Below are 26,170 nucleotides of genomic sequence, written 5' to 3'. Positions count from 1 at the left end.
GGACAACCCTGCAGGAGCAAAACAAGGCGGGGGGGGGGATTGCACCCCCCCCCCCCCCCCCCCCAACCCCCCAAGGGTCAGGCGGCAAGGGGGTCGTGTCCCATGGGTATGGACACCCTGGCCCCTGGCACTGTCATCAACATGCAGCATCAACACGCAGCAGATCAGCTTCATCACTTCTATTTATTCTAGTGCTGGACTATGTCCCGATCCAAGTAAATTATAGGATATTAAAGCTATGCTAACTCTTCATGATAAGGATAATCTTCAAAGATGTCTAGGTCTCTCATTTTTTGTCTCCATACATTTCACTAAAAATCCTCATCATTAGAATTGTTGAGAAAGGGTGTGCCTTTCCTAGGACTTGAAAACCACCAATACCTATTTGAAGCACTGAAACTGCATTATCAGAAGCATAAACATAATTTTACGTTCCTACAGAGACCATTAAGCTTAACACACCTTCATAAAGGATGCCATAGAGGCAGCCAATCACGGGGTGGGGTGGTGGGATAGGTCAGGCTGTGTATAACAATGGAGGCATACTGAGAGCAGCAGAGACTGAGTGATAGGTCTCTGCTGCTAGAGACCCACACATGCACAATGGCACTCTCTGCTACTCTCAGCCAGCATTCATGGTAAAAATGAGAGTGTAGAATTGACAAGTTTACAGTTGGGGAAATAAGTCCACATCCAGGACCCCCAAAAGGTACGTGGCAACCAGCCGAGGTGACACGGATTTGTTCAGAACTAAGGCTGTATGATGTCATTACACACAAAGTTGTAACAATGAGGTATAGCTGAGAATGAATCAGATCCATTCCAGTTCCTGTGCAGTCTATTACACTGAAGACCCAAATACAACTAGGAACAACATCCAAGAACGATAACCACACAAATTACTGAGAGCCGTTAAAGAAACCTCCAGATGAGATTACCATTACAAGATCTGGGTATTACAGCAGATTATCTCTATGCTTAAGAACATAGATTCATCTTCTCTTATACACTTAGGAAATGGCAACTAAACATTAACATATTATAAACTGTCATAGTTCTTTAGGTGGAAAAGTATCTTTAAAAAGAAAGGGGGGGTTGTAATATGCTTTTAAGGATAGCAGCATGCTAGCAGTATATGCTCCAGTCTTAGTTTCACCTTGACTTGTGAACAGAACGCAGCATACAAAGTTTGGTTACTGATGTCTTCAAGCTTTATATGCATGCATATATGTTATTATGTGCTTTTCTCAATAAAATGAACACATTTTCCTCAATCCCTGATGAGTGATCGATGCTTTCATATCATTAAACAAATAGTGTGTGGCTTGGAGGGGAATATGCAGGTGATGGTGCTCACGTACATCTGCTGCCCTTGTCCTTTGGACAGCAGAGCTCATGGGATTGGAAACTGCCATTGAAGAAACCTTGGTGGATTGTTGCAATGCATCTTGTAGACGGTACACAGTGCTGGCACTATGCATGGGTGGTAGAAGAAATGAAGGTTTCTGGAAGGGTTGCAATCAAACGGACTGCTTTGTCCTGGATAGTGTTGAGATTCTTGATTGTTGGAGTTTTACTCAACTAAGTAAGTGGAAAGTATTTCATCACATTCCTGACCTCTGACTTGTAGATGAAAAAGGTTTTAGGAATCAGGAGAGGATTTACTCACCAAAAAATCCCCAGCCTCTGATTTGCTCTTGTAGCCACATTTATATGGCTGGCCCAATTCTGTTTCTGGTCAATGGTAATGCCTGGATGTTGAAATTGTTGATTCAGTGATAGTAATGTTATTAAACGTCTTGGGGAAGGGGTTAGATTCTTTCTTGTTGGAGATGGTCATTGCCTGCTAGTTGTATGGCATGAATGCTACTTGCCATTTATCAGCCCAAGCCTGAACATTGCCCATCTTACTAACCAGGAGAGAGCAACATGATTGACAATTGCAATTATTCACAAGAAGGTTTGAAGTGAAGAAAAGAGCACAGATAGTTTTGATATCTGGCCATGTGTCTTAAGACTGCCTACTGAAAGACTGAGGAGCGCACACATCAAGACACATGCATAAGACACAATATCCAATTCAGATTACAAGGGAGAACTAGGTTATGAACGAGAGTATGCTTTCACATGATTTGATATCTGGAAATAAGAGTCCATTTTGAACACAAGACTCATGAGACTGCTTCTGGGAATGAGAACACTACTAATCTCAAATGAATATCTAAAGCAGATTCAAAATTTGTAACATCATATATTGTGGTACCTATATAGCATAACTGAATGAGGCACTACATTAATTTCCTATCAATACATAAGAATATCTAGTGTATATGTGTACCTAACAAAAGACCAAGTACATGCAAATTAATTTCACAAGTCATTTTGAGACTGAGTGCTACAGTTAACTCCATCTATTATATTTGCAACATACTTTAAAAATGGCCTTTATAATCTTGTTCTAATCTAAATCATTAGGTAAGGAATTATCAATAGTACATAAAAATTGCTGATTAAGAAAGCAACATTTAAAAAATTAACACTTAAAAGTTGAAAATACACCAATGAGGCTGTTTCATCAGAAATTCTTGACTAATTATTGAGCTATAATGTAGAAAATACACATACTTACTGGACTCCATTGTCATCTGCAGAATGACGTCAACAGCACTGCACAGCAGACTTTTATTAGAAGGCTTCAAGTAACAAAGAATAATCTGTATTGCTCGATACTCCAAGAACAAAGCTTTGCCTTCATCTGTCTTCAGATCATTCAAGAGAATGTCAAACACTTGAGCCAGATAATCCACTAGTGATGAGAAGCATGTCGATTAAAAATATTATGCTTTATTTTCCTGAATAAATGTGCATTTCAGTATTTCCAATACCAACTAGCCCTATGGTGTGAACAACTTAACAATTTAGGGCCTCTGATACTGTGATTGTGATAGAATCTCTCAAAAGATTGAAAAGTAATTTATCCTTTTCAAAAGAATATAATTTTTAATGAGTAATCAATCATGTCAGCTGTTTGGGGCTTTCTTAAAATATAAGACAAGGACCGTAGCAGTTCAAGGAAAAGAACCAGTAGCATCTTTACAAGAAGGCAAGAACCTACTGGCTATATATCCTAAATCAGTCCAATTATCATATTCTCAATATGATGGATTTATACAAAACAATCTATATTTGGAAACCCATTTGTATATCCATGAAGTGCCAAGGTAAAAGTTTGCATTGAGTGCCCAAGTTCAGAAATTAGGTCATAAATGAGAATCGTCATAAGCGGAACTTTCCCATTAGCAAAATAAAAAAAATACCCTTGGCATTGAATTGCTGTTGCGCATATCCTTATGTGACTGATGAGAGACTCTTTGCATTAATTCTTTGCATTGCTTTGTTGGATGAAATTTTTGAACAAACCAGCAACATTTCTGAACATTTTCCCAAAATCTTACCTTACTGATAGATGAGCAGACCCTATGACCTGTTCCCAAAAGGACCTTGGGCTAAAGTGCAAACAAGGCTGAAACCCAGATGGCCCAAATGGCATTCAAATTTTGTCTCTTGCTCTGTCCCAGCGGATCTTCTGCCTCAATTTTATTTTACTTTTCTTTTACACCAGAATTTTGGGTCCACGGGCAACAAGGCCATGATGGCTCTCAATGCTCATTTCAAAATAAATTAATCTGATAGTCTACATTTACTAAGATAGAGGTTTACAACATGGAAACAGGCCCTTCGGGCCAACTTATCCACGCTGTCCTTTTTTTTTAAACCCCTAAGCTAATCCCAATTGCCCACATTTGGCCCATACCCATCTAATCCATGTAACTACCTAAATACTTTTTAAAAGATAAAATTGTACTTACCTCTGCTACTACCTCTGGCAGCTTGTTCCAGACACTCCCCACCCTCTATGAAAAAATTGCCCCCTGGATACTTTTGTATCTCTCCCCTCTCACCTTAAACCTAGCTTTAGACTCCCCTGCCTTTGGGAAAAGATATTGATTATTTATGCCCTTCATTATTTTATAGGCCTCTATAACGGTTACCCCTCAGCCTCTTATGCTCCGAGAAACATGTCCCAGTCTATCCAGCCTCTCTTTATAACCCAATCCATCAAGTCCCAGTTGCATCCTAGTAAATCTTTTCTGCACTCTTTCTACTTTAATAATATCCTTTCTATAACAGGGTGACCAGAACTGCACAGAGTATTCCAAGGCCTTTCACAACTTCAACAAGACATCCCAACTCCTGTATTCAATGTTCTGACCGATGAAACCAAGTGTGCCAAATGCCTTCTTCATCACTCTGTCCACCTGTGACTCCTATTTTCGAGGAGCTATGAACATGTATCCCTACATCTTTGTTCTCTAACTCTCCCCAATGCCCTACCATTAACTGAGTAAGTCCTGCCCTGATTCAATCTACCAAAATGCATCACCCCACATTTATCTAAATTAAACTCCATCTATCATTCGTCAGTCCACTAGTCGAATTGATCAAGATCGGACATAATTTTCTTCACTGTCCACTACACCACCAATTTTGGTGTCATCTGCAAACTTACTAACCATGCCTCCTACATTCTCATCCAAATCATTAATATAAATGACAAATAACAGCACTGATCCCCAAGGCACACTGCTGGTCACAGGCCTCTAGTTTGAAAAACAGCCCTCTACAACCACCATCTGGCTTCTGTCAAGAAGCCAATTTTGTATCCATTTAGATACCCTGGATCCCGTGAGATTTAACCTTATGCAACAACCCACCATGCAATACCTTGTCAAAGGCTTTGCTAAAGTCCATGTAGACAACATCAACTGCACTGCCTTCATCTACCTTCTTGGTTTACCCCTGCAAAAAGCTCAAATTTGAGAGACATGTTTTTCCACTCACAAAACCATGCTGACTGTCCCTCATCAGTCCTTGAATCTCTAAACACCTGTAGATCCTGTTTCTCAAAATACCTTCCAAAAACTTACCCATCACAGATGTGAGACTCACTGGCTGTAGTTCCCAAGCTTTTCCCTGCATCCCTTTTTAAACAAAGGCACAATTTTTGCCACTCTCCACTCTTCAGGCACCTTGCCCCCGTGACTATCGATGATTATGTTACTGATGAGATACTTAAACTATTAGTTTAAAAGGAGACCCAAAACATTCATCGACCTTTTTCCCATAACAATGTTGATGGAACTATGCGTTGTCTATATTTTTCAATTTTTGTTTCAGTAAAGAAATTGGATTGCTTCAGCAGACTGAAGCAAACTGGTTGACTTACTCTTGTTGTTTGGTTAACACTTAGATATGGCTTCCTATTTAACCACCTATTTAATCAATTCTGCACACTGGATTAAAACAAACAATAGAGAAGCTGTTGTAGCTAACATTGGACAACATTCAGGCTTAGGCTAATAAATAGCAAGTAACATTTATACCACAGAGATAGACAATGACCATCATCAACAAGACAGAATCTAATCAAGATGAAGTCAAAATATTGCAGATGCTGGAATCTAAAACAAAAACAGAAAATGCTAGAAAATCTCAACAGATCTGACAGCATCTGTGGAGAAGAAATAGAGCCAATGTTTCGAGTCTGGATGACCCTTTGTCAGAGCGGAAGAGAAGGAAGATGATTTGTATTGAGGGTGGGAGGTGGTTGTAATTGTTAGGACTGGCACAGACGAAAAGACAAAGGGAATGTAAATGGTGATGATAAAGACAGGGAATGGTGCTTAGAGGTACAACATCAATCGCTTCCCAGCTTGTTTTCCAATCCCACTCCACTAGATCCAACTGCTACATCCCTTAGGTTGTCCTATGACACTTTGCACCTGTGTTCTGCCATTCACACATTCCGATCTCTTAACGGACACTCTTAGCATCAGTTTGGGAATCCCTGGTTTATGACATATAGCCAATAGGTTCTGCCCTGTTTTTCTTGAAAAGATGCCAGTGGGCCTTCACCTTGAACTATTTACTGCAGTCCAAGGTGCAGGAAGGAAATTTCAGTATATTGATGACAAAAGAATGAAGCTACAGTCATGTTTTTGTTATCTGGTATGCTTTGGGATTAGGTTGTGCCTGTTAATCAAAAATGCTACATTACTCTGGAGAAGTGCTGCTCTATCTTTAAGTGATTGAGGGGAGCAGGGAAACAGCTGAGCAGCTAAGGGCCCCAGCACAGCAGAGCATCACACTAAAATCAGAGCTAAACAGATCACCACCACATTTAAAGGCTGAGCTAAAAAGAAACTCTCACTGATTTAGATACTCAGCTTTAGGTACAAAATCCATATGTTCACTCCAAGTGGATGTGACAGTACAATGCCATGTGAACAATTGCACTCATTATTAAATTATAAAATGCATGTTATGTTACTGCAGTGTGCCCAGGAATTAGGCATTGGTATATTGGTTTTGCTGGGGTTTAGGGCATTGCGAGTGCAGTTGAGGAGTTGCTTGAGCAGAACAACAGTTGCATAAATTTTGAGTGCAACAAGCAAAGAGGATTGATGGATTTTGTTCTGGGAAATGAAGGGGGACAAATAGCTGATACGAGAACAGAAAAAAATGGAAAATGGCAAGGACAACATTACTAGGTTCAGTGTAAGGACAGAAAAAGATAATGGAGATAAGGTTGTTGGGCTGGAAGCCAGTAAAATTTAGCAGCACATGATTCTGGCCCAAATTAACCAGGCAAAAAGTTAGCAAACAAGTCAATGGATCAGCAGTGGGAAATCTTCAAATGCAAGATGCAAGAATACAAAATAAATATAGGATGGATCAAAGTTGTATGTTCTACAGAAATTAAAATGAACTGAAACTTTGAAAGGAGACAAAATTAAAAAGTGCTGATGACACCAAAGTAAATCATGATAGAAAGTACAGCAGAGAGGTGGAATGAGATTAGAAAGCTGGAAATAAATCAGAAAATTCCAGGAGATGAAAGGATAGGGGGCTGTTTAAACATATAAAAATAAAATTGAGGAGAGTACAGCTGCTCAGGAATGAAGAAGGAAGTTTAACTTGATGAACTGTGGCAGAAATATTAAATAAATATATTTTTCAAGTTTTTTTTAAACAAATGACAATGCCTCAGAGACTTCTTTTAAGATCTCTTAAAATCCAAATCTTTGGCCAAGGCCTTTTTTTTGGCTCATTGCTAATTCTCTCGCACATCCACGAAGTGGCTCACAGTGTTCTCAGTTAAAGACACTGTATAAGGCAGGCAGTTGATGTTATAATTCCTCGAATATGCAGATAGATAAAATCATTTAAAAAAATAGCATTTTAAATCGAATATTTAGGAATATAGAGTGCAACAGTAAAATAACACATCTGCACAGATGTTGGTTAAGCCACAATTTCAAGTATAGCATTCAGTTTTGGACACCCACAATGAAATGCACATTAAAGTCATGGGGCATTTTAATGAACATCCAACAGTATAATGCCAGGAATGGAAAACTATAGTTATTAAGAAAGATTTGAGATACTGGAAACTATTTTCACTGGAGCAGAGAAGGTTAAGAGGAGATTTAAAAGAGGCTTTTAAAATTAATGAAGAATTTTAATAGAGTGAATAATTTGGTTGGGAAGTCAGCAATTAAAGATCAATTTAAAACTAATACAGAATGAGGAGAGGGGTTAGGAAAAGTTACACAGCAGTGGTGAGAACACAAACCACATTTCCCAAAGGAACTGGTCGTGGCAGAGACCATTGCAATCTTTAAGAGAAAATGTAATATATTCCTAAATCAGAGTAAGATCCATGCCTATGTGGAAAGGTGAGAGTTTAGAATTTGTTTTGGGTTACCCATGTGATCAGCTTCCACAGATATAATATCTTAAATGACCTCCTCCTGCGTTATAAACCTTTATGTTTCCAAGTGATTTTTCCCCCTAAAATATTCTAAATATTGAATTTAAATTACTATATTAAGCCTTGTATTGAATATAGTAAGTCAGAATCTGACATTCCTAGTACTGTCTCTGATTTAATGCTCATTCCATGATGGAGTACCCAAAATTGAATACGATACTTGAAATTGTGGCTTAACCAACATCTGGTTTAGGGGTCTTCTAATTGTACCTGAAGGAAGACAGAATTTATGCTTTCATCTGTAGGTACCTTAGCAAGTTATAAAAGTAAATCAAATTCAACAGTAGTTAAAAGTTTCTGCGCACCTTGTGTAATTGTTTTGAGGATGCTGAGTGATGATAAAAAACGGACATTAAGATCAGAGCTCCTGAAGAAAGCAGATGCCTTAGATTTGGTTTCTGCAATTGACTGTGAAGGATTCTCCTGCACTATCTGGATCACAGTTCCTCGGAACAGTTCTTCTCCTAGCCTTCGCAAAGTTGAAGTAATCTTCTGGAGTAAAGTTTCAATTATAACAAATCACTGTATCGTTGCTAGTAACTATACCATGACTGGCTTTTTAAATTGAAAGCAGTAAAAACAAATGTTCAAATATATCATATAGAATGAACTACACCAACTAAAGTTTATTTATTAGTCAGAAGTAAGGCTTACATTAACACTGCAATGAAGTTACTGCGAAAATTCCCCTAGTCGCCATGCTATGGCATCTGTTCTGGTCAAAACACCTAACCAGCACATCTTTTAGACTCTGGGAGGAAACTGGAACATCTGGGAGAAAAACACACACTGACACAGGAGAATGTGTAAACTCCACGCAGACAGTAACCCAAGTCGGGAATCGAATCCAGGTCCCTGTGAGGCAGCAGTGCTAACCATTGTGCCACCCCCTAATTATTCAATCCACAATAATTTTAGGAGAAATTATTTTTATAACATCAGATCAAAAATAAATGTTTTATACTAGCAAACACTCTTTGGAATGAACATTTGCAGGGTAATTACCTTTTTATTATAACACAAGAACAGGAGATGGTCATTTAGCCCAGTTACGCTATTCAATGAATTCATGACTCAACTGTGACATGGCTTCCAATGAGGGATGCTGGCAGGTTATTTAGCCTGGCTAAAGCACATTGTGACTGTGGGGCAGAGTGGCATGAAACAAGTTGGTTCCATGCCGACTTTGCTTCTGAGGTGGTGAGCTGTCCACCTCCATTATATGCAGTGCTATGTCTCAGCAAAAGCTCTCAATTAGCCTTGCACTCATTGACATGTATATGGTTTTAACTGTTGGTTATTTAATACCCATGGTACCAAACCATTTTTAGCAACTTTGTTTTACATAAATCCAGGATTAAAAAGGTGTATATAAGTTTTCATTCTAATCATATAGTAACTGCATTACTTTTTGGTTCCTGTAATTAGTATGTGTGAAAATTCTTCTAGACCTTCTTCCAGAAATCAGGTACTAAATAAACTTGGCAATAAATAAAAGCATCCTGAAATAATATTAGACATGGCAAAAACAGTTTATCTACGTGATTTTCAATGTCCTAGGAAAATATTTCAAAATTTAATACACAAATAAAATAACAAAACTCCATAAAGGCATGCTGTTTTGAGTTTTTCTGAAGGTACTGTTTTCAGGATTGTTTATTGAACCTACTGAATGCCACATTAAATCATTGGAAAGAGAAAGAGAACATTTTTATACATACCTGCATCTTTTCTCTGTCTATATGCATTAAAGCCCAGTAAATAAATTTCACTAATGAGAGTTGTAATTTGGTATTTCCAGATGGCATCAAATGAATTTGTGCTGTGATCAGGGGTAAGATCTGAAATTAATTACGTACAGAAGTATCAGTAGGAAAACAAAACATTATTTTACCAAAGCAATGCAAAACTTAGCATCGAGCTCCACTTAAAGTTATTTTAAAAGCATTTAATTTACCATTACAGGAGGATAACAACACAAATCAAATCAGCCCATTGTACCTATGCTGGGTCATTGAAACAGCTATTCAATTGTCCCATTCCCCATAGCACTGCAAGATTTTCCCTAAAAAGTATTTATGCAATTCCCTTTGAAAGTTATTATTGAATCTGCTTCCAAGCCCTTTAAGGCAATGCAGACCAGATCATAACAACTGTACATAATTTTTGTTTCCCTCAAATAACCGGAGTTCTTTTGTCAGTTCCCATAAGCTTGTGCCTCTGATTATCAATGACTGTGCCACTGAAAACTGTTTTTATTTATTTATTTAGGATTAGCCAAAGTCAACACGTATTTACGAAAGAGAAATCACGTTTGACAAACCTACTAGAGTTTTTTTGAGGACATAACTAGTAGGATGGACATGGGAGAATCAGTGCATGTGGTATATCCAGATTATCAGGAAGCTTTTGATCAAATGCCACATAAAAGAGGTTAGTGTGCAAAATTAAAACATGTGGGATTGGGGTAATACGTCGGCATGAGTTGAAAATTGGTTAGCAGATAGGAAAGAGAGATTAGGAATAAATGGGTCTTTTCCAAAATGCTAAGTGTGACTAGTAGGGTACCATAGCATTAGTGCTTGTGCTCCTGCTATTCACAGTTTGTATCAATGATTTAGACAAGAGCCAATAGTATTTTCAAGTTTGCTGATGGCACAAAACTAGGTGGGAATGTGAATAATGAGAAGGATGTAACAAGGCTTCACAGCAATTTAGATAGATTTACTAGGATGCTACTGGGACTTGGTTTTGATTTAGAAGAGGAGGCTGGATAGACTTGGAGTTCTTTCCCTGGAGTGTAGGAGGCTTAAACAGTTGAGTGTGTGGGCAAATATTTGGCAGATGTAGTATGAAATGGATAAGTGTGAAGTCTGCCTTGCTGATAGTCCTCTTGCATTAAATGCAGTTGAATTCAGGTTCCTCCCGCTGTCTGTTCTACTCTTTCCTGAACTGTTGAGTACTAGGATTACTGACACTGCCTTTACAATATAACATGCTCTCTAACTTCTGTGCTGTCCTCAACCTTCTCTTCTATCTCCTTACTGCTTTGGGTCCCACCCCCTGCCAAATTAGTTTAAGTCCTTCCAAGTGGTTGTGGCAAATCTCTGTCAGGATATTAGTCCCCCTCCAGTTCAGGGGTAACCCATCCCTCTTTTCCAAGTCACTCCTATTCCAGATGAGATCCCAATGATCGACAAATCGAAATCCCTGCCACCTGCATCAGCTCTCGAGCTATGCATTCATCTGCCTAATCTTCCTATTTTTTACTTAAGGATAGCCTTGCCAAAAAGGGAGTGCAGCAAAGGTTCACTAGACTGACTGCAGTGATGGCAGGATTGCCTTATGAGGAGATATTGCGTCAACCACGAATATAAAATGAGAAGGGATCGCATTGAAACATAAAATTCTGACGAGGCTGTACAGGATGCAGAGATGATGTTCCCCCTGATTTTGGGGGGATAGGCCATTTAGGACTGAGAGGAGATTTTCTTTTACTCACAGGCTGCTGAACCTGTGGAATTCCCTACTACAGAAGGCTGTGGAGGCCAAGTCATTGAACACATTTAAGGAAGATATACATAAGATTTCTAGACGCTAAAAGCATCAAGGGGTGGGGAAGGGAGCAGAGATATAGCATTGTGATAGAGGATCAGTTATGGTCATATTGAATGGTGTGTAGGCTTAAGGGGCCAAATAGCATTCTTCTGCTTCTATTTTCTATGTTTCTATTCCAGCGAAACCGGTCATGATTTTGAGCATCTATATCAAATCTCCCCTTAACATTCTCTGCTCCAAGCAGAGCAATCCCAGATTCACTAATTTCTCCATATAACTGAAGTTTTTCATTCTTAATTGCAATCATATAAAATCAGTCCTGTATCTTAACTAAGGTCTCGACACCTTTGTAAAGTGTGATGTGCCAAATTAGTTGTAATACTCTAGCTGGGGCCTAACCAGGGTTTTATAAAGTTTTAGCATAAATTCCTTGTTTTAGTACTCTTGGTCTTTATTTCTAAAACCAAGAATTCACCGTGGCTAAATATAGTTTTTTAGCTTGCCCCAACAATTTCAAAAACTTGATTACTTGCTGAAGTCTCACTGTTCTTGCACCTGAAAATTGCACAATTTAGTTTATATTGGCTTGCTTCATTCTTCCTACCAAAAGGAATTACATTTCATGTTCCTGTGTTAGATTTGATCTGCCAAGCATCTGTCAATTTCATAAGTCTGTCAATGTTGTGTTGAAGTATTACAGCCTTTCTCCCTTTATAACATTTCCACATTTTCATGTCATCTGTGATCTGTCAAACGATACCTAGATTGAGGTCCATATGTCAAAAAGAGATGTCCCAACACCAACCATGGAAAATACCACTGCACACTTCTCTGCAGTCTGAAAAACAACTTTGCGCCACTTATCTACAAATTACTTAATCATATTATCACTTTTAATCCCATAGGTTTCCATTTGGGGATGGAGTTTGGGATAAACAGCAAAGTGACAACGTTCACAAATGGCCTTAAAGAAAGTCGTGCAAAAAGATCTATTTATGTCAATGGCATGGATTTCCTCTTTCCCAACAGCACCACATCTCGAGGCCTCCAGGTGTCTAGTAGCAATGTTGTCATCAAGTGCAAGAAGCAATCACACTGAAGTATTAAAACAGACAGCAAGCCAGGAATTAAAAAGCATTGATAATCCTTCAATTTTAATTTAAATTTTCAGAAAAATAAAAGATTATGGCTCCATTAAGTTAAAATATCTTGCGCAAACTTTCTAAAAAATTGTTTTAAATGCGTAATTTATCATGGGGAATATAAAATTTGGTTTCCGGGCCAACGAGGGTGTTTAGAAGTAATTATGAAGGTGTTAAAAACTGTGTTACACTTCATTCAATTTTCAAAGGTTTTTGCTGCAAGACTGAACATAAAAGTAGATGTTTACATCAATCCACTGAATACTAAGGGACTGAACCAGAGGTAGGGATGGAGGAAATGCACTCAACAGATCATCTGGAGAAGCGCAGAAGCACTGACAGAAATGTCTGGTTTCCTACATTATTCTGCACACGTGCAGACTTCAGAAGATGTTGTCAGTTTTGATGAAGTATTGTTGATGGTTTCACCAACACTATCATAGCAAAGGTAACCTTTTGCTTACATGTCCTAACAACAATACATTATCAAATACCTTTGGAAAATCTGTACTGTAACATCCCCCGCACCTTCATCAATCCTGTCCAAATCAAATTTGTTAAGCTTGTTTTTCTGTAAACAGATTCTTGCTGACTTTCACTGATTAATCATACTCTCCAAGTGTCAATTAATTTTGTCCCAGAATATGATTCTTACAAATTTCCCCATCACCAACTTTAGATTTGCTAGCCCACAGTTCCCAGATTTATCCTTCTCCATTTCTCTTGTACAGCGGTGTAACATTTTTCACCCTCCCAGAACTTATAATAAAGGATAAGAACTTATAATAAAGGATCAGTTTGCTATACTGGAACAGCTTGGTTAGGTGTGCAGCCAGTACTGCTACAATACTAATATCTACCTGCAATGTAGAAAATTGCCTAGGTATGCCCAACCCAAAAAAAAGCAGGATAAATCCATTGCAGCCAGTTACCACCTCAATCAACCTTCTGATCATTAACAAAGTGATGCAAAATGGTTAATATTGTCAGAGGCCAATCACCTCAGTCCAAGAACATTATTACATAAGTTCATCGCAGCTGTGTTGAGGCCTAGCAGCTTATTCATCAATTCTCTCTAACAGGAAGCAAGGATGTTTGTTGATGATTGCCCTACCAGTTCTGAAGCACAAATATTCCAGTAGCACGTAAATTTGCTAGGTTGTGGGAAAAGGCTCTGTGTGGGATTGTGGTTGGTGTAGACTCGATGAGCCAAACAGCCTCCTTCTGCACTGTAAGGTTCTATATTCTTGATGGAAGGTGATCAGGGTCCATTGCCTTTGTAGCATCCAATACTATCAGCCATTTCCTGATATCATGTGGAGTGAATTGTATTGGCTTAAAATTGGCACCTGAGGAAGAGGCTGAAATGGAATATACTCAGCCCTTCTATCTGAAGATTGTTGCAAATTTTCTTTGCACTGATGTGTTGGGCCTTCTCATCATTGAGGATGGAGCTATTTGTGGAGACTCTTGCTTCTGTTAGTTGTTCAATGCTCAGGACCATTCATAATTGGATTGCAGAGCCTTGATTGATTCGTTGGTTGTGGGATCACTTTGCTCTACCTACTGAATGCTGTTTCAAATGCTAACAGTCCTGTGCTATAACTTCAACAGGTTGGCACCTCATTTTTAAGTATGCTCAGTGCTGCTCCTGACATGCCCTCCTGCACTCTTCATTAAACCAAGGTTGATCCTTTGTCTTAATGATATTGGTAGGGTGAGGGATAAGCCAACCCATGAAGTTACACATTATGGTCAAATAGCCATAGCACCTCATGGATGTCAGATTTTGAGTTGTTAGATCAGTTCTGAATTTATCTCATTTCTCACGAAGTTTGTGCCAGACAACACAATAGACAATTTCTCAGTGTGAAGATTGGACTTTGTCTTTACAAAGACAATATGATGGTCATTGCAACCTATACTGTCATGGACAGACACATCGTTGACAGGTAGATTGGCAAGGATGAGGTCTAGTAGGTTTTTCTCTCATTGGTTCAGCAAGTACCTGCTGCAGGTCTAATCTGGCAGATATTTCCTTCAGGACTCAGCCAACTTGTTCAGGAGTGGTGTTACCAAATCATTGCTGGTGATGGACTTTAAAGTCCTTCACACAGAATATATTGCCAGCCTCAGTGCTTCTTCCATTTGATGTTCAACTTGGAGTAATAATGATTCATCAGCTCGGAGGGCAACAGGTGATATTCAGTAGCAGGTCACCTTGCCTGGTTTGACCTGATGCCATAAGACCTCATGAGGTCTGGAGTCAATGATGAGGACTCCCAAGACAACTCCCCCCAAAACTTATACCACTGTACCATCAAGTCTGCTGGGTCTGTCCTGCCAATGGGCAGGACGTGTTCAGGAATGGTAATTGTGATGTCAGAGATATTGACTGTAAGGAGTGACTCAATGGGTGGAACAATATCAAAGAACAAAAACAGCGCAGGAAACAGGCCCATCGGCCCAACGAGCCCACGCCGCCATTTTAACATTACCAGTCCCCCCCCCACCCATGTCCCTTATCTATGCTTATGGCATTCCACATTGAGGGAAAACTAATTTAGGGACAATTTATTACCTCCAATCAGCCTAATAGCACACCTTTGAGGTGTGGGAGGAAACCGGAGCACCCGGAGAAAACCCACGCAAGCACGGGGAGAATGCGCAATCTCCCACAGACACTGGCCCAAATCCATGTGTCTGCACGCAAACAGTGATAGTCACTGAGCTGTTGTGTTGCACAGCATCTGGTCCAGTTTAAGCGTACACTAACGACATGAAGTACTAGGCTATTCTTGAACATCCAAGAGCAGCCCTTATACGACCCATCACGTGTATGCCCCTGGTTGGACAACAAGGCAGACCGACTTAAAACCTGTGAATTAAAAGAGAAAAACATTAGTATCATTCCACATCCTTATACATTACCAGGGACGTCCCAATGCTAATGAACCTTATTTAAAACAATCTCCAAATCCTTCCATCTCCAACCCACTCATGTGTCTGTCTAAGTAACTCGGAAACAACTCCAGCGTGCCTGCCTCCACCATCTTGCTTGGCAGAGCATTCCATACCCCACTAGCCTCTGTGTGAAAAACCTCCCTCTAATATCCGTGTTATACCTCTACCCACTCACCCCAAGCCCGTGACCCCTCATACTGTGCGTTTCTAACATAGGAAATAGCTTACCACTGTTTACTCTATCTATCCCCTTCATAATCTTACATACCTCTATTAGATCTCCCCTCAGTCACTGTCTTTCAAGGGAAAACAGCCCCAATTTGCTCAATCTTTCTTCATAACCCAGTCCTTCCATACCAGGCAGCATCCTGGTAAGCCTCCTCTGCACTCTCTCCAGGGTCTCCATGTCTTTCCGGTAGTAAGGCGACCAGAACTGGACGCAGTCCTCCAAATGCAGCCTAACCAACGTTCTCTACAACTGCAACATTAGACTCCAGCTCTCATACTCTATTCCCCTTCCTATAAAGGCTAACATACCATAAGCTTTCTTTACAGCCTTCTCCACCTGTACTGCCACCTTCAAAGACTTGTGCACTTGCACCCCCAGGTCCCGCTGCGTTTCTATACTCTTTATAGGTCTACCCTTTATCATATAACTCCCCCCTACATTATTTCGGCCAAAATGCATCACCTCACATTTATCCGGATTAAACTCCATTTGCCATATATCTGCCCAATATACCAGCCTATCTATATCCCGTTGTATTGCCAGACACTGCTCCTCACTGCCCGCCAATCCTGCCATCTTAGTGTCATCTGCAAATTTGTTGATCACACCACTTACTCCCTCTTCCAAGTCATTTATATATACTACAAAAAGAGGTCCCAGTACTGAGCCCTGCGGCACACTAGTGACAGACCTCCAGCTAGAAAAGGACCCTTCCACTACTCTCTGTCTCCTCTTACCAAGCCAGTTCTCAACCCATCTAGACACCTGGCCTTGTATTCCACGAGCCTTAATCTTTTCAACCAACCTACCATGAGGGACTTTGTCAAACGCCTTACTGAAATCCACATAGACGACATCAACGGCTCATCCTTCGTCGACGATTTTTGTCACCTCCTCAAAAAATTCTACCAGATTCGTAAGGCAAGATTTCCCCTTTACAAAGCCATGCTGCATATCCGTAATCAGATTGCAACGCTCTAAATGCTCATACATCCTATCCCTAAGAATCCTCTCCACAAACTTACCTACCACTGATGTCAAACTCACCAGCCTATAGTTACCAGGGTTATCCCTCCTACCCTTTTTAAACAACGGTACCACGTTCGCTATCCTCCAGTCCTGTGGGACAACTCTTCCAATCTTGGCACCAATCCTAGATTTAGTAAGAGGAATTCTTCAGGGATGGCCATGCCACTGTTGTCCATGTCGATGCCAGGTGATCCATCCAGTTTTATTTCTTTTTGCTTTTCTGTTGTGGTTTGGTACAACTGAGTGGCTTACTCGGCCATTTCAGAGGGCAGTTACGATTCACCCACATTGCTATCGGTTCAGAGTCACTTGTAGACCAGGTAAGGAAGCAGATTTCCTTCTCTAAAGGATATTAGTGGACCAGATGGGTTTTTACAACAATATTATTTTCATGACCCAATAGTTTTCAATTCCTGATTTTTTATTAATTAATTGAATTTATATAAATGCCCTCAGCTACTGGGATTTGTAACCTTTCCCAAGAATATTAGCTTGGGTGTTTGGATTATTGGTTCAGCGACATTAACACCAAGCCTCTATCTCCTGATATTGTGCATTGCCAATGTTTATGCACTTCTACTATCAATTTTTATCCTATCCAATTTCTCTACTTTCTCCTTTATTGTGAGATTGGCAGCATGCTCTTCTTCAGTGAAGATATTTGGAAAGTACTCACTTTGTACCTCAGCCATTTCCTCTGCTTTCACAAGAAAATCTTTGCTTTCCTTACTCCACCCTTCATTATCTTGATAGGCTTATAAAAAGCTTTCGGTGTTCCCGTTTACTTTGTTGACTAACCTGTTCTCATACTCTCCTTCAGTTTTGTACTTTTTATATTCAGCCTCACTCTCGACTGAATTTAAACATAGCATTTATCAGAACCTTCCTTTTTTCTTTTAATCTCCATATCTTTAGTTATTCAGGTAGCCCCTAGCTTTAGAAGCCTGCCCTCCCCTCCAGGTAGTTCAGGTTCATACTAAATGCATTCCTATCTCCCATTTGGGAGTCTTCTATTGCTCAGTCTAAATAACTGCACACAGCTTATTTGTTTCCAGGCAATGGGTGAAAGGAGAAGAAAATTAAGTCACAGGAAAAGGGAGGTGTCAACAATAAACCTTATGGTACTAATTGCAGAAAAATCCCTGCCAGATCAAAAATCATCTACATTACAGACATTAGACAATGTCTAGACATGATTAAATAAACAGGATATGAAATTGCAGGCACATACCCATAATCAGACACTGCGTAACTCGGATTTGACAAATGAATAAGCATTCACACATCTAATACAAAAGTTTAATTTTTAAAATAGTCAAACTCCTAATAAACATCTGTGCATGACTCATTAAATATTGTATGTTGCAACAGCATAAAATGCCTTACGGCATGCATTGCTGCTCTGCTGAAAGAGGTTGGTCACACATTCTGGACTTCCATCTGCATTCACGTGAAATTAGAAATTGACAACACCTAAACCATTTGTTGGGTGGGGTGGCAGACAGTCTCTGCTTGGCACCTGTTTCCAAATCAAAATTCAACTTATGGCTCAGAACAGTTACTATTTTGCTGGGCCACATGCATGTGATATTCTTAAAAGACAAAGCATACAAAATAATGGAAGATACAAGATGGAGGCTGGCAGCTTACCAGAATAGAAGTTATGAAGCATTTATGCACAAAGCTCAAACATAGGCCTCGATTTTCTCATGTAATTGTTGAAAGCTAATGAGTTGTTCACTTAAGTGCAGTCTATCTGATAGAATGCATAGATTTTTTAGTTAATAGTGGGGGGGAGGGTTCAGGGTACGGGGAATTACAAAATCAAATGTAAAGGAGAGGATATGAGTGCAGGTTAAATGTCGAGGACATTCAACTAAAGAACAAAGAACAACGAACAACCCGGGAAACAGGCCCTTCGGCCCAACGAGCCCGCGCCGCCGTCCCAACACCACCAGTCCCCCCCCTCTACCCATGACCCTTGTCTAATGTTTTATGGCCATCCACATTGAGGGAAACTAATTTAGGGACAATTATTACTGCCAATCAGCCTAACAGCACATCTCTGGGGTGTGGGAGGAAACCGGAGCACCCGGAGAAAACCCACGCAAGCACGGGGAGAATGCGCAAGCTCCCACAGACACTGGCCCAAATCCATGTGTCTGCACAGCAATCAGTGATAGTCACTGAGCTGTCGTCTTGCCCAGTATCTGGTCCAGTTTAGGCACACACTAACGACATGAAGCACTAGGCCAATCTCGAACAACCAAGAGCAGCCCATGTATGACCCATCACGTGTATGCCCCTCGTTGGACACAAGACAACTAGTTAAAGGAGTAGAAGGCTCAGGAGAGGTTAGTAGCATTTCAACAAATCGGGTCCAAATAAAGGCTAGCATAAAGACACTTTACCTGAATGCACAAAGCATTTGAAACAAAGCAAATGAATTGATGGCACAAATCAGTACAAATAGGTATGATCTAGTGGCCATTACAGAAATGTAGTTGCAGGATGACTGGGACTGGGAACTGAATATCCAGGGGTATCAGACATTTAGGAAGGATAGACAGGAAGAAAAAGGAGGTGGGGTAGCTCTGTTAATAAAAAATAACATCAGGGTGATAGTGAGAGACGATATAGGCTCTGTGGAGCAAAACGTGGAATCGTTGTGGGTGCAGATAAGGAATAGTAAGGGGAGAAAGTCACTGGTGGGTGTGGTTTATAGGCCCCCAAATAATAACTTTGAGGTGGGGCGGGCTATAAATAAGCAAATAATGGATGCGCGCAAAAAGGGAATGGCAATAATCATGGGGGATTTTAACCTGCATATTGATTGGTTGACTCAAGTCGGACGCGGTGGACTTGAGGAAGAGTTCTTAGAATGCTGTCGGGATAGTTTCCTCAAACAGTATGTTACAGAACCTATGAGGGAACGAGTTATCTTGGATCTGGTCCTGTGTAATGAGACAGGTAGAATTAAAGATCTTCTCGTGAGGGATCCTCTTGGGACGAGTGATCACAATATGGTTGAATTTCTAATACAGATGAAGGGTGAGAAAGTAGGGTCCCAAACCAGTGTCCTCTGCTAGAACAGAGAGGAGTACGAAAGGATGAGGGCAGAATTGGCTAATGTGGACTGGGAGCGCAGACTAATTGGTAGGACAGCTGAGGAACAGTGGAGGATTTTTAAGGAGATTTTTCTCAGTACTCAGCAAAAATATATTCCGGTGATAAAGAAGGAACGTAAGCAAAGAGATAACTAGCCGTGGATAATGAAGGAAATAAAGGAGAGTATAAAATTAAAAACCGATGCGTACAGAGTGGCCAAAACTAGTGGGGAATTAGAAGATTGAGTAAGCTTTAAAAAAACAACAAAGAACAACTAAGAAAGTGATAAAGAAAGGAAAGATAGATTATGAAACTAAACTGGTGCAAAATATAAATACTGATAGTAAAAGTTTTTACAAATATAAAGAAAGGAGAAAAGAGTGGCTAAAGTAAATGTTGGACTCTTAGAAGATGAGAAGGGGGATTTAATAATGGGAAACGAGGAAATGGCTGAGGCCTTAAACAAGCTTTTTGTGTCGGTCTTCACGGTAGAGGACACAAATAGCTTACCGAACATTAACGGTCGTGGGACTGTAGGGATTGAGGTCCTTAAAACGATTACTATTACTAAAGAGGTAGTGCTTGGTAAGCTAATGGGACTAAAGGTAGACAGGTCCCCAGGCATGGATGAAATGCATCCCAGGGTATTGAAAGAAATGTCAGATGAAATAGCAGATGCGTTAGTAGCAATTTAACAACATTCACTGGACGCTGGGGAAGTGCCGGCTGATTTTTAAACAGTGGCTGTTTTCCAAAGGAAGTAGACAAAAGGTGGGTAACTACAGACAGGTTAGCTTAACATCTGTAGTTGGGAAAATGCTGGAATCCATCATTAAAGAAGAAATAGCAGGACACCTGGAAAAGAATGGTTCAATCAAGCAGACACAGCATGGATTCATGGAGGGAAAGTCGTGTTTGACGAATTTACTGAATTTTTATGAAGATGTAACGAGTGCAGTTGACAGAGAGGAACTGGTGGATGTGGTGTTTTTAGATTTCCAGAAGGTGTTCAATAAGGTGCCTCGCAAAGTGTTGCTGCAGAAGATTAAGGTACATGGAGTTGGGGGTAAAGTGTTAGTGTGGATTGAGGATTGGTTATCTAATAGGAAGCAGAGAGTTGGAATAAATGGGTGTTTTTCTGGTCGGCAATTGATGACTAGTGGTGTACCGCAGGGATCGGTGCTGGGGCCGCAACTGTTTACCATATACACAGATGACGGGACCGAGTGTAGGGTAACAAAGTTTGCTGATGACACGAAGATGAGTGGGAAAGTGAATTGCATGGAAGACGTGGAAAGTCTGCGGAGAGATTTGGATAGGCTGAGTGATTGGGCGAGGATCTGGCAGATGGAGTATATAACGTTGGCAAGTGTGAGGTTATCCACTTTGGAAGGAATAATAGTAAAATGGGCTATTATTTAAACGGTGAAAAATTACAACATGCTACTGTGCAGAGGGATGTGGGGGTCCTTGTGCATGAATTGCAAAAACTCAGTCTGCAGGTGATCAAGGCGGCAAATGGAATGTTGGCCTTTATCGCGAGGTGAAGGAATATAAAAGCAGGGAGGTCTTGCTGCAATTGTACATAGAACATAACAGCGCAGAACAGGCCCTTCGGCCCACGATGTTGCGCCCACCAGCTAAAAAGCAATGACCCTCTAGCCTAAACCAAACCCTTTCCATCCATAAACCTATCCACGGATCTCTTAAACGCCCCCAAACTAGGCGCATTTACAACTGCAGCAGGCAGGGCATTCCAATCCCTCACCACCCTCTGGGTAAAGAACCTACCCCTGACATCCGTCCTATAACTACCACCCCTTAATTTAAAGCTATGCCCCCTCGTGCTAGCTTTCTCCATCCGAGGAAAAAGGCTATCACTGTCCACCCTATCTAAACCTCTAATCATCTTATATGTTTCAATAAGGTCCCCTCTTAGCTGCCTTCTTTCTAATGAAAACAACCTCAAATCCCTCAGTCTCTCCTCATAGGACCTCCCCTCCATACCAGGCAACATCCTGGTAAACCTCCTCTGCACCCTCTCCAAAGCCTCCACATCCTTCCTATAATGTGGGGACCAGAACTGCACACAATACTCCAAGTGCGGCCACACCAGAGTCTTGTACAGTTGCAACATGACGCTGCGGCTCCTAAATTCAATCCCCCTACCAATAAACGCCAAGACACCGTATGCCTTCCTAACAACCCTATCTACTTGATTCCCAACTTTCGGGGATCTATGTACACATACACCTAGATCCCTGGTACTGTTCAGGCTGCAACTAAAGTACTGTGTGCAATTTTGGTCCCCTTATTTGCAAAAGGATATATTGGCCTTGGAGGGAGTACAGAGAAGGTTCACCAGATTGATACCGGAGGTGAGGGGGTTAGCTTACAAGAAGAGATTGAGTAGATTGGGCCTGTACTCGTTGGAGTTTAGAAGGCTGAGGGGTGATCTTATAGGGACATATAAGATAATGAAGGGGTTAGATAGGGTACAGGCGGAGAGATTGTTTCCACTTAGAAAGGAAACAAGAACTAGAGGACACAGCCTCAAAATAATGGAGGGGGGGGGGTCAGATTAGAACAGAGTTGAGGAGGAACTTCTTTCAGAGGGTAGTGAATCTCTGGAATTCTCTGCCCATTGAAGTGGTGGAAGCTACCTCATTGAATACGTTTAAGTCACCGGTAGATAGATTTCTGATTGATAGGAGAATTAAGGATTATGGGGGCAGGCAGGCAAGTGGAATTGAACCACTTTCAGATCAGCCACGATCTTATTGAATGGCGGGGCAGGCTCGAAGGGCTAGATGGCCTACTCCTGCACCTATTTCTTATGTTCTTAAGTTGTTAATTTAGGTATGAGCAGAAATGTGCTTTTAGTGTTAATAGGGCTGCAAGGAATAGAAAATGCTTCCTCTTCTCATAACTTAAGCTCCTATGTAGTAATTGTGATGTTCATACTGACTGCAGTAGTACTGATGTAAAAAATAAACATTTGATGAAATATTTTGTAGATTCCCTGTGGAATGAATGTACATGTTTAAACAACATTCAGTTTTGATGTAAATTTCTATTCAGCTCTCACACAACTCAAATCATATAGTGCAGGAGGCCACCATTTGGCCCATTGAGCCTGCATTGACAACAGTCCCACCAGGCCCTAACCCCGTAACCCCATGTGTTTACCTCATGAATCCCCCTAACCTACACATCTTGGGACACCAAGGGACATATTTATCTGCCTGACACTAAGGGCCAATTGAGCATGGCTAATTAACCTAACCTGCACATCTTTGGACTGTGGGGAAACAGAGCACCCAGAGGAAACCCATGCAGAAAAGGGAAGAACATGCAAGTTCCACACAGACAGTATCCCAAAGCCGAATTGAACCCAAGTACTTGGCACTGAAAAGCAGCAGTGCTAACCACTATGCTACCGTGCCACCCAAACTCAGACTGTTTCACTCCACAATGGAACTGTTAGAACCAGTAGATAATGCACTTTTACCCACTTTATAACTATGTCGGAGACATTCCCAGGAGGACTTCCCAAATCTAACCTCTCAAGTCCCAACGATATGGGAAGAGCTGGAGTCAGAGGAACAGATTTTAGATGTATGGTTCCTAAGCCCCAGACAGCACCTGCCTTCCTGAATCAGTGAATAGCAGCATTATCCAGAGGCAATCCATACAAGGGTCACAGCAACTTATTAAAAAAGGTGGAACATAGGAGGTTAGTTTATTGGTCAGCAGAAAGACCATTAATATCCGGTACAAAGAACACCACCACTAATGATTTTTTTAAAACTGACTTTCACCCTATCATTGCTGCCCTCAGTCTACTACATCAATCCAGTGCAGTTCAATGCAAACTTGAGAAACTGCATCTCATCTTTTAATTAGGAACTTAACAGTCTTTTGGACGAACACGGAATTCAATAGTTTCATGTCATTACCTCTGTCCCGATTTTATGTTTTTCTTTGGACAGTAGCTGTGGGTGATCATTCCGCTATTTCCATCAGCACCTCCGCTACACCCATCTTTGGTTTTTTTAAATGTTCCATTTGCATTTCCTTTTGTCTTGTATCAATATCCCTTTTGGCATTTAATCTCTTCTACCTTCCAAATTATTGCACTGTTTTCCCTTTTACTTTTCCCAGCTCTTGCCTTTGTACTTGTTTAAAAGCAGTTACAATGTTAATTTTTCCAGTTGTGACAAAAAGGTCATTGATCTCAAACAATGCTGTTTTGCTCTCCAACGATCTGCCGAGTATTTCCAGCACTTTGTTTATCTTAGTGTTACAGAATAATTCAATTCCAGGAATGACATTCATACGACAGAGAAAAGTCTTTCAAACACAGAAAATGCCCAAGGGATAAAAAGAAATCATGAATACCTTCACACAATTCTCTTGAATGGATTTCTTAAGTAAATAATTGGGACCCAATGAAGTTTGAATATCATTTTCATCATCTGATGTCAAATAACAAAGGTAACCATCAGAGATCCAGTCCAGCAGCACTCCAAGCAGTTCACAGAAATTGCTATTTAAAAGAGGCTAGAAAATAAATAGGAGATCTCAAACATAGAAACAAGTTATAGAATTAGAGAACCAGTCATAATATTAGAATTTATATGCAAGTCTCCAATATCAGTTTTAATTTTGTGCTTACAGCAGGTGATATTATTACCAAATATATATTGAAAAGACTCACTGTACAGGTCAAATGCTGATACAGGATATAAAAGATCTCAATATCCTACTACGTCATTCCGAAAAACAGGAATACAGTCCTTGCATGCATTAGTTTGATATGTTATTTATGGCCATTGCTAACACGGTTCGTGAAAATTTCACGCAGCCAACATCCAAGTTTCAAACAGCCAACAGCATATTGGCTGTTTTGTACAATGGATTCAGGAACTTGGTCAAAACTAGCTTGGATTTACTCTGATAATGTCAGAAATGGGAAATCAGAAATATGAAAATTTAAAAACATGTTTGAATTTTAAAATCAATGAAATACTCTATAAACCAACAGCCCGCAATTCCAAATTAAAGCCACTTAATATAACAAAATATCTTACTCGACTGATCCTGTGAGCAGGTTGAATCTTCTCTTGTTTTTGCAAACTGGTCTCCTTCACACCAGCAGAAACATTTTCATGAAATTTCTGTGCCATACATAGCTCATTCTTCCTCTGCAAAGTAGAACGGTTTCTCTTTGAAATTGTGATGACATCTTGCAATGAGACATAATAGAAATTGCTGGGATACGAAGCTGTTTCACCAGTATGTGCGATGAAAAAAGTGTAGATTCTTTGACAGAAGTTGAATTTCTTTAGAGAAGCTGTAAATTTAGTTTTGAGTTTTTAAACGTTTTATAGACTCATCTTAGACTCATCACCAGTTACCTATATTTCCCACCAGCCATTGTGTGACCATCGCTGCCCAATACTGAAAATCAACAACTGACACTCTACATAAGCCTTCAAAGGTCACTTTGTGATAAGGTATTATAAACTACCTTTTACATTTTAGTGCCAGACTTTAAAGATGACAAATTACTTGAACTAAATTGATAGGTAATCCTGTTAGTAGGGAATAATGACAACTCTGGAGAAAAATCAAAATATTCAAACCCATTCCATCTCTCTCAATAGTGAGGCTACAAGGGTAGGTCAGAGGCTGGAAATTCCAGAGCAGTAACTCACCTTCTGTCTCCTCAAGCTTGTTCACTATCTACAAAGCACAAAACTGGAGTGTGATGTAATTATCTTTGTGTACCTGAAGTAAAGTTCCAACAAGACTCAAGAAGCTTGACACCATACAGGAGAGGGCAATAGATATCTATTGCCTTTGTCCTTGTAGGTGACAGCAGTTGTGCTGTCTAAGGAGCCTTGGCGAGTTCCTGCAGTGCATGGTACACACTATTGCCATGGCGCGCAGGTGGTGGTGATGTGGATTGTTTGTAGAAGGGATGCCAAAAAAGTTTATTAGTCACAAGTAGGCTTACATTAATATTACAATGAAGTTATTGTGAAAATCCCCTAGTTGCCACACTCTGGCCTGTTCAGGTGCACTGGGGGAAATTTAGCATGGCCAATGCACATAACCAGCATGTCTTTTGGACTGTGGGAGAAAGCTGCTGCACCTGGAGAAAACCAATGCAGACATAGTGAGAACATGCAAACCACACAGACAGTTACCCAATCTGGGAATCAAACTTAGGTCCCTGGC

At 40.3% G+C, this 26,170-nt stretch overlaps 1 protein-coding gene across 2 annotated transcripts in view; it reads right to left on the bottom strand.

Annotated features, from left to right (window-relative positions):
- The window catches only part of LOC145349003 (coiled-coil domain-containing protein 138-like), an 86,749-nt gene that overhangs the window by 3,924 nt on the left and 56,655 nt on the right, over positions 1–26,170 (bottom strand). The window contains exons 9-13 of one of the 2 annotated variants that reach the window (XM_080197198.1): positions 25,018–25,131; positions 24,326–24,487; positions 9,616–9,735; positions 8,200–8,386; positions 2,630–2,806 (exon numbers count right to left, since the gene is read on the bottom strand). In XM_080197198.1, the coding sequence (XP_080053324.1) occupies positions 2,630–2,806; positions 8,200–8,386; positions 9,616–9,735; positions 24,326–24,487; positions 25,018–25,131 (760 nt within the window). The remainder of the gene's footprint in view (positions 1–2,629; positions 2,807–8,199; positions 8,387–9,615; positions 9,736–24,325; positions 24,488–25,017; positions 25,132–26,170) is intronic. The other variant, XM_080197199.1, reaches the window with a different exon arrangement.

Source organism: Carcharhinus amblyrhynchos, chromosome 10 (genome assembly GCF_965287045.1).
Source record: "Carcharhinus amblyrhynchos chromosome 10, sCarAmb.v2.hapA, whole genome shotgun sequence".
Classification (NCBI taxonomy): Eukaryota; Metazoa; Chordata; class Chondrichthyes; order Carcharhiniformes; family Carcharhinidae; genus Carcharhinus; species Carcharhinus amblyrhynchos.
This window is presented reverse-complemented; position numbering and strand designations above follow the sequence as displayed.